The sequence below is a fragment of the Prorops nasuta genome, unplaced genomic scaffold, assembly GCF_024137725.1.
Source record: "Prorops nasuta isolate Cenicafe-Biocafe unplaced genomic scaffold, Cenicafe_Pnas_1.2 PNAS00010, whole genome shotgun sequence".
NCBI classification, from domain to species: Eukaryota; Metazoa; Arthropoda; class Insecta; order Hymenoptera; family Bethylidae; genus Prorops; species Prorops nasuta.
The window spans coordinates 5213641-5231175 of NW_027116807.1; the positions used below are offsets into that span (position 1 = coordinate 5213641).

Genomic DNA, 17535 nt, shown 5'->3' on the forward strand with positions numbered 1-17535 from the left:
ATTTAAGCATCAAAATATAAATTGAGCATTTCCTAATAAACTAGAATTTTGATACTTTTAAAGAGGAAAGGATAGTAAATGTTATGAAAACTTATTAGAATTAAAATTTTTATTTATTCAATTAACTAAAATTTGCATTTTGTTATTAACGATAGCTTCGTCTGAAGAAAAATAAACAATAAAACTTTATAATAATAAGTAATAAATAACTTAATAAAATCTATTTTTGTCATTTACTTGTATCTCAAACTATTTAAAATAAATAATAAAATGAAAAGTAAATAGCTATTGTATTTATGCTCACAATATCTTCGTACATTCACTATAAATTGATTTATAATCTTTAGAGACAGGGAGAGACAATTTATGCTGTCCCCTCAGGTCTACACATTTCACTCATTTTTTCAAAGAAGCTATGCCACTCATTATTGTATAATTTTACACAATCATTTGAATAATATTATGCATACATTTTTCTAAACATTTCTTATTACCATAGAAATATAAGCATTATTGTTTTAAGTATTAGGAATTTTCAAGCTGCACTGCAAAGAAGCTGTAATTGTTTATCGCTATAAACGCATCAGGTTTATTATATGTGTTAAAAGGACAGTTTACTGTAATGAATTTAGAATTCGGGGTTAATTGCAACAAAGTTCAAAGGGATCTGATAGTAAGAGGGCGCTTCAATTAAAGACATCTTCTACAGAAATATCACACAATTCTGCCCTACCGTCTATTTAAATGCAATCATATAATACTGCATATGAAATCTATAGTAAACATATTTTAAGCTCACACTCACTCGTATTCGATATCAAAGTTAGTATTCAGTGAAAAATGTATCAATAATGACTTCAGTGTTAAGTATATAATCTTAACGCATCAGACCAGAGTTTAGTTGAGTTTTTATCTTTTAGTTCACGTTAGCGAAAAGTGTAGAATATTAATGAAATAGGCCCACGCTCAGCTATAGTACTCAGACCCTATCTTTATTGTTTGACAAAAATAATTGTTCAAGCGCTATTTACCACTTCTACCTCTTTTTCAATATATTAATCGCAAATGAAGAAATACTTGTTATATTTGAAATCCCTGTAGATGCAGTAAGGAGAAGCTACGTTTGGTAGAATGCATATGTTTGCTAAATACATTATAATAACACATATACAATATTTAAATACAGGGTATAACCAAGCCAATAGATCAAACTTAAAACTTGTATCCATGAAAGTATTCAGAGTTAAAAAACATTCAGTTATTTTTTTATTTGGTGCTCTTTTTAAAGGACTAGTAAAAGCAAGGTAAAAGCTTTGAATTATCTTGTTTGCACCAGTGGCTTCGATTTTTAATTAGTCACAAATATATTACTGAATATGAGAATACCCTTATAAATGCATGGTTAATACATTGTTTATTGCCTTAAATTAAACCCTGTATATGCTATGATTTTCGTGTGTCTAGGGATAACAGGGTATATTAAGATAGCCTCTAGAGATCACATCAAACTCTTTGATTGCACAATGAGTTCTCTATGTTTTTATAATAAATAAGTGAAAGTGATATTTATGAAGCAAGTGATGTTGTGCCAGTTGAAATTCACATTACACAGAGTTATTTAAAAAACATCTCTTTCTTGGATATTCAACACCATTCGCTTATAACCATTTGCTATTATTAGATAAATAGTACGTAATGCAAGAAATTGATTTTCCCAAGGCTCATCAGAAAGAAAAGCTTGGAAGCAATTTTCTTTTTTAGTAAATAAAGCATTCTTGAACTTATTTGGTAATTGACCTTGATTAATTTTGCAGCGTCCAAGCGTCATAAGTCCGGGAATCTGTAAGTTAAATGCTGATGATTAGTTCTTGCACATTTAAGCACTGCATTAGTTTTACAATTTTCAAAGAGCAAACTAAATCCATTGATATTTGTTAAAGAAAGGTTTAATACCATTTTTAAACATTTCGCGATAATTTGTAATAATATTGTATGAGCTCTTCCACTTGAAATTATTAATGCATTTAAAAATCTTTATAATAAAGGCCAAATATAATGATTAAAATTGTTAGTTTTTTGCATAAAATTAGTAAAAATTCCTTATAGTTCATCCATACATTTATTACTACTAATGCAAATGAGAATGTCATTAGCGAAATAAAAGCCCTTACTCAAAGTTATTCTGTAATACTGCTTGTAAATATTTGTAGGAATTATTATGATTATGATTATAAATGACATAAAAACAACATTTATGATAGAACGTATCTACTTAATTTTAAATTGTATTAGTCAGGTATCAAGTATTGAGTTTATAAACATTATAATAGCATTAAGCTATTGATATAAAAAGGAATGTATTTATTGTGATTTTAAAATAATTTTATAATTAAATTTTATTAAAATTTCATTATTTTAACGTTAATATTGTCATTATTCTGATTAGATTATTTGGCAATTAATTTGATTAAATTTTGAAACAATTTAGTTTCTAAGTTTCTTTGCTAATGTAATACCCTAGTTGGCCTAGTTAATTTTTTATAAATATTATTATAGTCTTAATTAATAAGAAAACTATCTTTAATCGTCGTTAATGTATTTTGTATATTAAATATATTCATTCTTAAGTAGCTGACATAGTGTGCAGAATCATCATCATTGCCAAATATGCGCCATAATCCCTGAAATGTATAGTATATCGTGTAACAGATGTTACAAACTTTTGTAAAGGCTTAAGTCAAACTTAAATCATTAAATTGTATAAAAACGTAAACATAAATTACTATTTTTAACGACCTATAAATCGAATTTCAATTTCATGTATAATTGAATAATATGCGTGCATTAATGTTCTTTATCATTTTCTTTATAGAACTACCAATAAATTCTATGTACCATAGAAAAAGACTTGTATAGGAAACGTAAATAGACATATGTAGATATTCCTCTGGCTGGCTCGGAAGCTATTATTAAGAGTAAACAAGTAATAAATTATAAAAAGCTATTTATAACAGAAATAGGAAGAAAACTATTCTTTGAGATCTTAGAGTAACTCTTCGTAAAAAGTACAGTATTTTGTTAAAAAGTGACAGAGAAACAGCTTGGTCGTTTTTAGCAGTCTTTGACAATAACACAGACCTTTGGTAGTGGAGTAATCACTCCTGTGATATATCCTTTAATTTGTCCTGAGATCGGGTAAGTCCATTTGGTCGAGTAGACTTGGCATTTTGATTCTTCTTTTTTCTTCTCCATTGCAAAGCTTCTTTATCATCAGCATTCCTGTAGCTTAAGAGTAGTGCTACTGTGACTCTACATTAGATACTGGCGCGCCTGAAGGAAGTAGTAGGCATCCTTACAATTCACTTTGATTGTTTTGTAGTAAATTTAAAAAACCAATATTTAACATTTTTCTTAAAAACATGTCGCGAAATCCTACACTGGACATTTGTCAAACATAAACTATTACTTTTATCAGTATATTACCCTCCTTTAATCTTATTTTCTTATTTCCTTGCAAGTCTATAAACTCTATGTATTTTTCACTTATTTACATTTGTCAAGTGCTTACCGAGCTAGCCGAGAGGTAAAGCTATATTGTATATACGAATACATTAAGCAATCTCAAGTCTTATTAGTAGGTATCAAAGTCTCTCTCTCAGAGTGAAAATTATTCTTTTTTACAGATCAAGTCGCTCTTTTTATCGTAACAATTCTTATTTTACATACCTATAATTGTAGAGAAAAAATCGAACTTACCTTGTAGGATCTTCGAAGTAATCCGTTGGTACTTGAAATAATTCTGGATCAATGTCATTTCTGAACTCAAATTTTTGAAATGTTATTTTTGCAGATACTGTTGGTAAAATCGGTATATCGATCTTGACGGGAAAGCCAGGTGGTAACTTCATTCGTACAAAGTGTCTAAGTTTACTCATGTGTTTAAATGGTGCAGTAAATTCCAAGACATTTAGTAGCATTTCAACTGTCAATGGAAAATCCAAGCTCATTGCAACAGTTGCCTTAAATGATTTATTGCATTCCTTGTACACTATATCTCTACCCAGAAGAGGACTTTCACCAGGTGCTGCAGCAATATACTCCTCCCAAGTTATATTTGATTCTGGTGGTGGATTCAGTGAAGTTCTCCTTGTTGGGGGCTATAGAAAATTAAAAATAGAAGAACAAGTTAATCAGCCAATTCATAAATCTACTGAATACTATACTATTCTCAAATATTTACCTCCCCATTTGTAAGAATCTGTGAGCTGCCTTTTGTCAAGGAGTCTGTAATTGCCTTATTCTTCTGAATATCTTCTTCACTTAGATGTTCACGACGCTTTTTACTTTCTAAAACTATTCCATTAATTTGATAGAAGTCGGCATGAAATGGGCCTACCATTTCCTGTAACAAGAATGATTACGTTAAATATATTTCATCAATAATACTGTCCATAGAAAATATAAAATTTTCCTTTATCCTACCGTTCTATCTTCTTTAAAAATCCAACCAGTTTGTGCTCTTGAAAATGTTATACCCTTTGTTGACATTTGAGCTGTCATATTATCAGTAGACATAAGCATATCAACTTCATCTTCTATATCAAGTTCAGTTTCCTGATATAAAATATTTATTATTTATTTACAAAATGATATGATTACTTTAAAAATTTAATGTTTACTTATTTGTACCAATTACCTCGCGTCTAACTTTCTGATATATCTTTGCTCTATTGTCCAGTACAATTAGAGATTCACTGGGCTTTTGTTCCCCATTAAATATAAAAGATATGTCACCTCTCTCCCACCTCATATCATTGAAGTCCACAAGCGTTGTGTCCATTCTAATCGAGGCCCCACATTTATGTATCCTGCATATATCGGATGGAAGAATCCTTGAAACTAGTGGCACTAAATAAAAATGTTATTTTACTTTATTTATATACCAATTCAAGGTTTTGTATCATATTTGTAGTTATATTATATTTGTTATTTTACAATTACCCCAACTCTGAAAATCCCATTTCAATTCCATAGAAAAATCACCCATGCCTCTTAATGCAGCGATCAGTTTCGGTCTTCTTTTATCCATTTGCTCCGTTCCTTTTTGTTTCATTTTTCTGACTAATGAGGAAACTGAAAATTTATATAAATCAATTAAATAAATTTGAAAATAAAATGTAAAATTTGTATCATTTTTAATTTTGAATACTAACTAGTCTGCCTATCTCCATAGCTTACAGCTTCGGCCAAAGGACTCCATCCAGCTAAATTTTTAACTTTAAGAGGTGCGCCATGTGCAAGCAACAATTGTACACATTCTACAAGATTAAATAATAAGTAAGAATATAAAGGAGTCTTTTTAGAAATATTTATGAATAGTTTTAATTTACCTTTTCTTCCCAACATTATAGCTAAGTGTAATGGTGTATTTCCTAAAGATGAATAGCAAAATTATTAGTTTATAAAATTGTAGTTAAAATATTAAGTGTGATAATAACTAAAACAGTATCAAACCTTGCTTATCCTTTTGGGAGATATCATGAGTTCTAATGAGTGAACTTAGCATTTTTACATCTCCATGAAAAATACATTTGTGTAATGGGTACTCTTCTTTTTCAATAGTTTCAGCCATCTTTTCTCTTATCTATAAGGCAACAATCTGGAGCTAAATTAAATATAAAACTGCTTGTATCATGATTTTTGATAATTGACTCGCAGCTATGATATATGAATCATTTTATATGATATTGAAAAACTACTTTATCCAAGTTAACTGCTTTCTTCCGTCTTGCAATTTTTAGGTATGTAGTAATAATTATTAACAGCTTGCGTCCCATACTCTTTGATTGTGATTACGCTGTATTTCATTCTTCACCAATATTGTTAGTTACAATGTAGGTTAGAAAATCAGAACTGTTACTTATTGCTTAAACCATTGGTAGAATTATAGGATATTTATGTGTGTAAAGAGGTTTAGCAGAAGTAACTCAAATCCCAAATTTAAATGGATTATTATCGTTTTGGTTAAATAGTTAAATAAATAAGTATATGGTTATCACTGTGGTCACATAAATGTTGCAAAATATTAGCCCAGCTATATATTTAACATTACCATAAATTTTACAGTATTATTTTAAACACATATAAACTTTATTAATGCAATCATATATTGATATGATAATTATTTGTCTTTAAGAAATTCACGCCTGCTCTCAGTCATGGCTATGACAGTAACTGATATAAATAACCATCGGTAACCAATATTATATAATTTTAGAAAAAGTGACACATCTTATTCCATTATAGGTGTGCTATATATTATCAGATATTTTATATTCTTTTATATTTAAAGTGCGACGGAATTTATAAATAAAGCAAACTACCAAGTAAGGTAAAAGCAGCAAAAAGTAACCGAACCGCCATACTCTTCCTCACCTCCTTCCATACTTTGCAACCTTGCGGCTTGCATCATTAATTACGAATAATAGAGATGAGCTTGTGCTACAACTTAAAAAATATGTCGACTATTTAAATGTAAAAGCGCTGCCTATGACAGTGTTTTTTTTTTGCTGAGTTCAAATTTGATATAGAAACATGACTGTATGACATATAATTATTTTATTCTTTATCTATACTATAAATAAACTATCAAAATTGAATACATTATATTTCCAGTAATTTTATAAAATTATGCGCTTTTTTTACTACATAGCTAAGGTAATGGCATTCGGGACCACTTGAACTTAGTACATCTCTATATATAATCCTAGAATTGAAAACCATTAAGTTTTATGTGGTTTTATGCATTGCATATTTTTGGTATTTTAAGCTATGAAAAAAATATGTATTCCAGTCGCATAAGAACTGCTAAATTTGTGCAATCGATTAACATACGATTCTAATGAGCTTCGTGCATCATGAATCAACATTTACGGCATTCGGATAAGTATAAAATGTGCATGAGTATATAACGGTGTAGTAATATTAATAAAGGAATAACGAGCTACATTGTAATTAAGGGCCGGCTGCTCCAATTTCCTGGCAAAATTTATCTACTCGGTAAAGAATCACAGACTAATTGTTATATTATACATGGTTAAACAAATTCAACTTAAATAAGATTTATATCGAGATTTACCAATAGATAAGAATTCAACCAATGTTATAAGGTAAAACGAGAACAAGGGAAAATTCAATATATACAAGGTGAGACACTTAAGACAGCTTAAAGTAAAGAGATATATGTAGAAGAAAATATTATTTCAATTATACGAAATATCAAATTTTAGCATAAGAATTTTTTCAGCTCCTTTTTATATTTGTATCAAAGAGGTCGAGCACAATAAATTGATATTGCTTAGAACTACGCAGATGACTGAATTTTTGGTTCCAGCTTCTGGACGTCATAAGTGTGCATTACCATATACAGGGCGTTCTAGTTAATTCGTAATACAGCGTGGACGTAAAAATTCATTTATCTTCGTAAATATAAGAGATATCAGTCATTTTCTTACGACCTTTCTGAAAATACTTCTTATTCAAATCAAAACAGGTTTTATGCCAAAAATTCATATCTTTTATAGTTACGAAAATGAATTAATTTTTACGTTCATACTCTAGGGCGAATTGAATGAGATACACTGTATATTAACTGAGATTGAGAACCACTGTGTGTAGTGTCTCCGACGACTACCGGCTGCCTACCTGGTAAATGCATGGAAGTAATGGGATAGGACACAAGACAAGACAGGTCGGAGAGAAGATATAGAACAGGAAAAGGAAAAAAAGGAAAGATAGCTCGCGCGACGTTGCCATTGGCAAGCAAAGACAAGCAATACAATGACCAGGCGTCCAGCAATATCCAGCAGTATCACCTTAAACGTTCGAGAAAGCGAAGTAGTCAAAGGAGGAGAGCGAGAGAAGAAGAGGGGGTGATGATGTGGTTGAGAGGGTCAGGAAAGGTCAGAAAGAGATAGACAATGATGGAAGAAGGGAGGTATTATGGTATATTACTATAGTATGTACTCGGCAGTCGGCACTACTCGACACTCGGCAGTTGTGTCAAGCATTTTAACTCTCCAATCTCCAGGTGCTGAAAATACTGAAATCTAGCGAGGGAGTGAGGCTATGTATATGTATGTTGTATGTGCTAGTAAGATGGTAAGGTAAGACTAGAACAGAGTTCAACAGAGTTGGTGGGCTGGTGCCTGGTGCCTGGTGGTCATCCGTTACACAGACACAGCTCGTCGACGACTCTTTACGTACACTTGGAACTTGGCAGTCTTAGTACTTGGCAGTTGGCCCGGATAGCCCTTACTGGTTGGTTTTGTGGATCCCTGTTGTACAACGGGAACAGTCAAGAACATGTAACTTTGTTTTTCATTGGTTTGTTTTTCATTTTCTCTATTTTGCAATATTTACTATCTCCAGTGTTTTGTTTTCATTTATAGTATTGCAAGGATTGAAGTTATTGTGAAAAGAATCGTCAACACAAAGTTATTTATAAATTAAGAAAGAGGAGACGGTTATAAGGTTAATTGCAGTGCAATTGTATTTTTCAGGCAACACCGAGTTCTGTGTAGTATTATACATACAAGACATATGCATACGGTGTTTCCGTAAAGTTCAAAGCACTGCAGGAAACATGAGTAATCAAAGATAGATGAGAAAAGGAGAGAAAGAGAGAGAGAGCGTGTACGTTGGTTTTAGTGTGTGTGAGAAAGAAAGAGAGAGAGATAAAGAGAAAGAAAATAGCTGAATTATATTTTTATTATCGAAAATGTAGTGTATTCATCTCCCCTCCTGCATTTGTGTCTTAATTCTCAGTAAGCCACATCTGCAGTGGTCTTATTGAGTCTAGTACAGTCATATCATATCAGTGTACACGTTTGTCGAGTAAGGATCGATATTTAGTCATTCCAGTAAGGCAATTCTGTAACTGTTGCGGACAAACTTCGGTACCATTAGGCCGAAGTTAACAAATATCGGTACATGTAATGATAAATATATATATCGTTTTCTATTCATATCGTTACCGAAATTTTTTGTTAAATTTGCAGAATATGAATCCAGCAGCACAAATAAAGGCTCTACTTAATATTGGCAAACGCTTTACCTTTAAGAATTGAGATTTTTCTTAGCTACTTCTCTCATATTTTTGTTGTACTCATAGTTTATCAAAGAAAACACGTATAATATCTAAATTATTAACTTTGATTAAAAATAATGTTGTGCTTTTCACCTCAACGCGAAAATCCTTTCTTTTGAATGAATTATCCTGACAAAAACGTATAATAAGCTATATTGCAGTTTCATATAAATTAGAAAATTTTTTTAAAACCAATAAAAAAGAAAGTTTGATTTTTGCAGATTTTCTAACGACAATGGCGTCGCGTCTTATTTGAGTATCTTTTGTTGTCGAATAGACTGAGCAGCCGGAGTAGCGAGAGCATAGCGTCGAGAAAAAGAAAGGGAAGAAGAGAAACAGAAAGAGAGGGGGAGAGAGAAAGGAAGAGAGACACGGATGAACGATTTGAAAGGAAAGGAAAAAGGACGAAAATGTGAACTGTGAAGTCTGTGAGCAGGCGAACATTCGGTTAAATAACCAACGCGCAGTGCAGTGGACGACAGAAGAATTCCTCTTAATGAAATGTAAACTCGTTGATATTTCCTGTGTTATTCTGTCTCAATAAAGAAATAAACAAATGGTATTCACTACGTTCAATCAGCCTAAAGTGCACAATATGGAGAACCGTACTTCCAAAGTTGCCACAGCACGAGGGTAATTATCCAATTTTATGTTAGCTTTTGTGATATTCTTTTGTTTATTTTTCTTAATCTTTTCATATTTTTGTTCAAATCCTAAAAGTAACAATACATTCAATAGTGGTTTATCAGCCTTGCCTTCATTTCGTTTACTTTCTATAAAAACGTATATCGAACACTAATAACGTAGACTATATATAAATATGCGGTCTATTTTAGTATTATACTATATAGATTAATATTGAAAGTGCTAGAAGATAGTCATGATTACGCAAGAGAGAATGAATTACATCGAATCCTTATTAAATAAGTTCGTTTAACGTGCAACAAACGGTGGTACATCGCAATGTTTTGTGATACTTAAAGGGTTAGCGAGTTTATATTTTTTGTAAACATTTCAACGTTAGTGAAAAATTTATTTTCTAAACATATAAATAAACTAATATTCAATACGAAATTGTTTAAAAATTGTATCACTGCTTTTTATTATTAAACATTCAGTAAGGGTTTGAGAATTAAAGGATTTTTTTTTAATTTTTCAGAAAATAGGTCCAGGGTTGAATATTTCAATAATAGATACGTGCTTTAATTAGAGTGAAACGTAATTAAATAGTGAGCGATTCAATTTTCACGCGTTTGCATTAATTAAAGTTTTCAAACAGATTATTTCTGTTCAACAATTTGATCGCGTTTGCATTAGAGCCAAAGTTTTGAAACAGTTTTTTTTTCAAGCAGTGTTAACATCAATCGAAGTTTCAAAAAAGACTTTTCTTTCAGAACGGTTCCTGGTGCAACAGCGAATAATAATAAAAATAACACTCAAGCAGCGTCCAACCCAGTGCAGAGCCCACCATTGTTTAATTACAAGAAAACTTCATGGCGAAAAGTTGCTCCTTGTCTAGCATTTCTTGCTGCATTTTCCACTGCTATGGCTTTATTGTTAGTTTGGAGCGAAGCCGTTGCCTTAAGGTACGATTTATTTTATTCCTCAAATCGTTAAAAATTACTTTGATAAAACAAGGGTGAAGCTAACCTGGTACATATAAAAATACTTCTATATAATAACAGGATTCTTTCTTTTTCTTGCAGAAGACAAGCCTTTGATGTAAACATGACCAAGGATTACGTTCTCGATAATATATCCATGGACAATCCACAATTGGCCAATTATATTCGCGAAATGCATTTGAAGCCAACGACGCATCAAGAGCCATTGAACGCCACTCAAACGTTAGAGGGACAATGTATTGCCAAACATTTGAACAATAAACGAGAGGGAGTATACGTGGAATATCTTCGAGTAAGAGAAGCAATTGCATTTTAAAATGTTCAGAAGCAATAGATTTGTACAAAATAATGTATATATAATGTAAAATTGATTAATAGGCAGGGGGTGCTTCAAACACAGCTTGGTTAGAGTCTAATCTTGGCTGGAAAGGTGTCATGATAATGACTGATCCAAAAAGTTATTTTGAAGCCATCAAAAGCAGTAGGAACGTAAAAACTCGAGTACTTCATGCTTGCCTGAGTACAGATAGTGATACTAAAGAGGTAAAAGAATAATTTAAAAAATTCATGACTGATAAACAATTAATATTGGTAATGATTTCAGATTACTTATCATCAAGAGCCAGAGGTAAAGATGACAAAATTAGAAGAAGGTCCGAATAGCCTTACATCGGTCGATGAAAATTTAACACCTACCAGATTAAAATGTTTTCCATTATACAGTATATTGTTGGCATATAACGCAACGACGTTAGATTATCTGAGTTTGGACAGTCTCGATGCACAGGAGGTTTGATTGCTATTTTGTGCTATTATTTTATATTTTGTATATTTTATGTAGTACTAAAATAACGATTTTGTTGTTTATTCCATAGGTACTCGACACTATACCATGGGACAAAATAAGAATTACAATGCTCTCAATTCGTTGGAGTCCTCCTCCCAGCGATTCAGATACAACGAATTTAATTCAGACATTGAGTAAAAGAAGATACACGCGTGTGGACACGACTGATATAGGAAAGGGAATTTTCTATTACGATAGACCGATGAAAATTTGATCAATAACTGCGACTTAATTAGATACATAGTATATCATTATATCAATAAGCTATTTTGTGATCTTCGCATTTAATCTCATTCACCGATTTTCTTTCATTTGGCATTTTATAGTCTGTAAAGGAAGTAAGGCTAGCTTTATATAGGTATTGAATGGCGGGTAAAGAAACTACATTATAGTGATAAAAAGAAGAGTTTTTAATAATTAAACATAATACTGAACAAACGATCATTTAAGTATTGATAATCGAAGTGCACTTCTTCATATAAATTATATTCTCTTGATGGGTAGAAATATACGTTTATACTATTTTTTCATTGACGTTAGAAGATTCTAATCATTCATACGATAAGAGTATGAATTGTTACTTAAATAATCCGTGAATTGGAGATATTTCGTATTTTTTACACTTGAATTTCTATCTTGTAACATGTAAATATGCATACGTTATAATTATTACAAGAAGAAAATATGTAATAAGAAAGTATGTCGATCTCATAATTTGTAATGCTTCAATTTTACGCGGTTTTTATCTCAAGCGCCAGTGTACTTATCATGCTACGTATAAAATGCTGATGATGGATCTTAACTTTTAAATTGAAAGATCTTAATTCGCTATTAGTATTGTTTAGCGCTCGACAGAACTCGAGAGTATATTTTTCAAAGAAATTGAGCTTGTGCATGCTAGATGCTAAATATTAGATGTAAAATCCCATCATTACTTGATTTTAAACTGGCTTGTCATTGACTTTGCCATTGAGCTCATCTTGAATCTGTTGAAGCGTTTTCCCTTTGGTTTCTGGCACAAGGAAAAGTTCGAAAACTGTGGCAATTGCCATTATCGCTGCAAAAATCCAGAAAGCTCCATAAATTCCCATTTGTAGCCGCATGGAAGGAAACGTTTTTGTTACGATAAATGCGAGAAACCAATTAACCATTACAGCCACACCAGAAGCTACTGCTTTTGTTTCTGTTGTAAAGAGCTCTCCCATTAACATCCAAGGTACTGGACCTAAGCTGTAAAAAAAGAAGTTAATTTGAAATTGGTTTATCATACCAATTAGCTATGTACAATTCATTTATAATGTTCTTAATTTTTGTTTAATTTCTCATTGAATTAATATGGAATAGATTTTAAAGTAAATAATTAATCAGATCCTGAAAATGTACTCTGCGATGTTATAGATGAGCTGTTTACTTTAAATTATAATATGATAATCTTTAAGAAAACTAAATGAATGAATCTGATCTATAGCTTTTTTTTTTATTTTTGATTAGTTATGCTAAAGATAGAAAGACTAACACATCCACATAGTACTGGGTCTAATCTATCAGTAACTACTTAATTCTTATTTAAATATTTTATAAACTTATAATTATTATTTACGATTGAAACAAAGAAAGTAAGCAATGTCAATTATTGCTAGACCCAAAAATGCTGTACTCTGTGATGTCATAGTTAATAGAATAACAAAATATATAAGGATTTACATTGTTTTCTTCGACTTGACTTATTGCTTTATAGTTTAAAGATGCACGCAAATCAATTAGGCATTTGTAATTCCAGCACTCTATTTTTTTGTTCAAGCAAACTTTAAAATTAATCATGAAGCTTCAAATTGTTTATAAAGCAAACAGTCAAAGTGGAGAATAACTTAGAAATTAAGAATAGGTATGAAGCAAGTGCCTACCCAACTGAGAATGCAATCATGTAAAATATAATTGATGTTATTGGCAGCCAGATTATTGACTTGGCATTGTCACTGTTTTTGGCCATTAAATGGAAATAATATCCTAGAGCTACTAAACTAATGGACATAACACCAGATGAGAACATGAGAAGTGGTTTTCTTCCTGTTTTATCCACTATTACTGCTGCAACCACTGCCATTATCATCTACAAAAAAAAACTGATAAGTTTACTATAAAAAAATACACAATCACTAAAATTTAATTTTGTACATAATTACATCACTCGAGTACATGTTTAATAGAGAATTAGAAGAAGCATCGATATCTTTTCTAGACTAACTTTCTACTCTCGCAACACTACTGTGCACTTGAGAATTGAAGAAAAAATAATGTCAGAAATGCAAATATAATTGCTATAGAACATTAAAAAGGATCGGTGTATTTATTCAATGTATACCTGAACCAAAGCTACCATTATAGGAGCAGCATCCTTAGCCAAGGCGTTTCCTGTATCTTCGAATATCGTGAAGGTATAAAAGATTACTGCATTCACTCCAGATAACTGTTGAAATGCCATACAACCAAGAATAGCTACAAGAGCCAACTGAGTCCCTTTCAACCTGAGGAGATGAAATATTGATGTGGCTGCTCCTGCAGATTCATCACAAACCTTTTGCATCACAGATAATTCTTCTTCTGGATCATAGGAATCTCCTCTGAGACGAGACAACGCCTCAACAGCATCATGTTTCCTATTTTGACTCTGCAATAAAAATATTATCGTATTGTATCAAAAACTCTTGTCTAACTCTTCATATTTTTTCAGATAACAACATTGCACGTACTATTAACCAGAGAGGCGATTCTGGCATCCAAACGAAGGTAGCGAGGAAAAGGAGTTCAACGACCGCACAGACAATGGAAAAAACAGTGTAGCTGAGAACCGCACCGAATACGAAAGCGAAGAGGATTCCAATCGCGAGGAACAACTGGAAGAATGCACCAAGAGTACCACGAGAGGAGATTTCAGCTATCTCTGAAACATAGGCTGGTACGATGACACAGGACGCACCTACACCAATGCCAACGATGAATCTAGCAATGTAGAGGAACCAAACGTTGTAGGCTGCAACGATGAGGATCCACGAAAGCAGAAATGGCACAGCCAGCAGTAGCATTGCTTTCTTCCGTCCCAATTTGTCAGCTGTGCCACCGGCTGGTATAGCCCCAACCATAGCTCCAATCGCCAGCAGTGAACCCACCCATGATCCTTGATCCTCGGTCACTAGCAACTCTGAATCCTGGTTCTTCAATCTTGGCAAAACTGGTGATGTCCATGCCAAAGCGGTACCAACTCCAACAGCCAGCAAACATGCTGAAAATGAATCATTAACTCTAAACCTACTCTTCTGTCATTCCCTCTTCCACCCCTATTCTCTATCCCCACTCGTCTCACCCAATCGCAATTTTCGCTACGACGAATTCAATATTCGCGAATCGAGCGAGATAAACCACTTTTGTGACTGGTATCGAGCTCGTTTCGCAGAGATTTCAATATCATTGAGAGGAACCTTGCTTGATAACTAACGACGTTCAAGATTAGACCAAATCGAGTGCTTTCTCTTCTAGGTCGAAGATGGAATTTAGGTCGAAGAGCGATGTGATTAACGATATCGTGGTTAATACCGGAGAACGCGGAAAGATACTGCCAAAGCTTCTTCCCTTCCTGGTGAACTGGTGCACCGTTGATCATTCCTGTGCCTTCCATGTTGCTGGTACCGGAACAATCTTCACTGATCTTCCGCTGAATCTCAATGGAACCGAGTACTCACGCTCTTTCTTTTTTACGATGAATTGTCGCTGAATGTAAACTTGAACCACTTTGTAAAGGGCAAAAGGCTCATCTGAAATTCAGTGTAACCGATAGAAGAGAAACGAATGGACGTATAGCAATGGGATCGACCTATATCATTACTGGCACTATCTTGAACTTTTATCACTAATCGCACTTATCTACACCGAACGAAACAAAAATTTAGAAATCGCGATAAACAATGTAATTGACAAGTGCAGTCCGAATTAAGCCCCAAATATTCCATCTTAACTGTTCATCGACCATTCTTATCAACAGCGTCTCTTCAATATCAGCTAGCTCCGATACACAGCTATTCCTTCAGCATTGTATAAGCAGAACATTAAAATCGTTTTAATTGATCATTTCTTTAAATGTTCTTTTCACTTTGGAAGGTAACGACGTTTAAGGAAATGTACTATTATTTATTTAGAGTATATATAGTTTTTAATCAGTTGATCTGAACTTGTACTCTGTTATCTTCGTTTGTTTCAAAGTGCAAGTCTAAAATATTGATTTATTGACTCAAGCAATTAAAAGATCATTTTGTACCAAACAGCTATTTCTTCATACTTTTCATTTAGTTATGGAAAACAGTTGTTAAACAATTGTATTGTAAAAACTAATATAAAAATAATAAATGTATCTTATCAGATCGATTTTCTATTGTTCCCTTATTGAACCAGTGGAATAGAATCTGATTCACCTTGTAGTACCAATTCAATAGTGTAATAATAAAAAATACCTCTTGTGTGAGTAGATTTAAGGCTGACAAAGAAAACGAATTTGTTTTGCAAGTTTTGAAACATGAAAAATTTCGTAATAAATTTCTATCTAATTCCCTACTATTAATAATAGCATTGTTATCATTATCTGTACTTACTTGAACTTATCAAAATTTAGAAGGTTTTGTCATTTTTCAATGGCATATGCCATTTATTTGACTTCCTCTGATAAGAAATTACACCAATGTCATGAAAACTGAAGGATATTTTTAGATTTGGTAGCATTCGATCCATATTTTGTATTGGTCCTGCTCTGTATATATATATTCCCCATTTTTGAAAATTCAGTGTTCATGACGTATAATAACAAAAAAAAATATTCTCTCATAAGAATTAATAAATTTTATTTTAAACAAACGTATATTATAATTTGAAAAGTATCAACCATTTTCTCCAATTAAATAATTTTTACTGATTAAAATAATTATTTACTACATAACAATATATGAACTTCTTTCTAATGTATACCTCGAATTTTTATCTTGGAATATTATACATTTCTTATAAGCTATCTTTAGTTAAAATTGATTAGTATAATAACAAGACAAATATGTATAATTCATCCAATCAAAGCTAAAAATACAAAATAAAAGGTTTATGCTGTAATTCATGTTTCACTGAACAAACATCAGTAAACTTTTATAAGTAAAAACCGAGAAGCTTTGCCATGCATAGGAGTAAAATTCCTGGCTAAAATTTGCTGTCTTCCAGGGGCAATCCTAATGGTTCTCGTTACTTAAAAATAAAAAAATATCAAGTACGAACAGGGACTTCCTAAAATTTTTGCAAGAAAGACCACATAAAACCCAATAAAATAATATATAATTTTCATCAATATATTTATACTTCTCTTATTTTAAAAAAAATTACATAATAAAACAGTATTGAAAAAAATGATTTATTAAAGCTTTACAAAAATTAAAAAAATTGCACACGATTGGAAAACGATGAGAGATGTTTTTTCAACCACTATATACACAGTATGCAAGTATTGCGTGGTATTATCAAACGATAAACAAGGATAGCTGGTTCGTATTGTCACAGAATTTCTCCAATCGCAAGGGCGATCAGATAATTCGACGATATCAATCGGGACACGATTATCTCGGGCTCTTTTTTTTCATTCCTCGTTCTTTCTTGTCAACTCTTTATCGACCAAGGCTGCCGCGGTTTCCACCGATAGCAGTCGATGGAAAATCAGATCACGATTCACCGGTCTCATTTTCCAATCACTATCGTCCAATAAAATTGCATTATCTCCACAGTAAAACTTTGCTCACCTATATATTATAACGTTAAACTCACTTAATCTTGAAATCACTACCCCCTCTCTGCATCTATATAGAGATTTATTTTGACCACACATTTATAAC

The 17535-nt window shown here is 32.1% G+C and overlaps 2 protein-coding genes across 2 annotated transcripts; one reads left to right on the top strand and one right to left on the bottom strand.

Annotated features, from left to right (window-relative positions):
- Nucleotides 1-271: 271 nt before the first annotated feature.
- Nucleotides 272-15545, bottom strand: LOC136776638 (uncharacterized). Its single transcript, XM_066732327.1, has 15 exons — nt 15212-15545; nt 14371-14900; nt 13983-14288; nt 13525-13730; nt 12583-12850; nt 5515-5632; nt 5391-5432; nt 5214-5318; nt 5002-5133; nt 4697-4908; nt 4483-4614; nt 4241-4402; nt 3757-4157; nt 3139-3285; nt 272-1840 (listed from the first exon to the last, which is right to left on the bottom strand). Exons 1-14 carry the CDS (start codon nt 15291-15293, stop codon nt 3156-3158), a joined length of 2826 nt encoding a protein of 941 aa, XP_066588424.1. The 5' UTR covers nt 15294-15545; the 3' UTR covers nt 272-1840; nt 3139-3155.
- On the top strand, nt 8031-12558 carry LOC136776639 (protein Star-like). Its single transcript, XM_066732329.1, has 9 exons — nt 8031-8366; nt 8451-8987; nt 9060-9288; nt 9370-9781; nt 10543-10734; nt 10855-11065; nt 11152-11316; nt 11378-11563; nt 11649-12558. Exons 4-9 carry the CDS (start codon nt 9705-9707, stop codon nt 11832-11834), a joined length of 1017 nt encoding a protein of 338 aa, XP_066588426.1. The 5' UTR covers nt 8031-8366; nt 8451-8987; nt 9060-9288; nt 9370-9704; the 3' UTR covers nt 11835-12558.
- Nucleotides 15546-17535: the final 1990 nt, after the last annotated feature.

What these genes read in the sequence shown, in the direction of transcription:
- LOC136776639 (XM_066732329.1), top strand. Translation starts at nt 9,705, where the DNA reads ATGGTATTCACTACGTTCAATCAGCCTAAAGTGCACAATATGGAGAAC. An exon ending in AAAGTTGCCACAGCACGAGG is followed by an intron (nt 9,782 to 10,542) that starts GTAATTATCCAA and finishes CTTTTCTTTCAG; the next exon opens with AACGGTTCCTGGTGCAACAG. An exon ending in TATACGTGGAATATCTTCGA is followed by an intron (nt 11,066 to 11,151) that starts GTAAGAGAAGCA and finishes ATTGATTAATAG; the next exon opens with GCAGGGGGTGCTTCAAACAC.
- LOC136776638 (XM_066732327.1), bottom strand. Translation starts at nt 15,293, where the DNA reads ATGGAAGGCACAGGAATGATCAACGGTGCACCAGTTCACCAGGAAGGG. An exon ending in TAATGGTAGCTTTGGTTCAG is followed by an intron (nt 13,731 to 13,982) that starts GTATACATTGAA and finishes TTTTTTTTGTAG; the next exon opens with ATGATAATGGCAGTGGTTGC. An exon ending in ATCAGAAAGTTAGACGCGAG is followed by an intron (nt 4,615 to 4,696) that starts GTAATTGGTACA and finishes ATTTTATATCAG; the next exon opens with GAAACTGAACTTGATATAGA.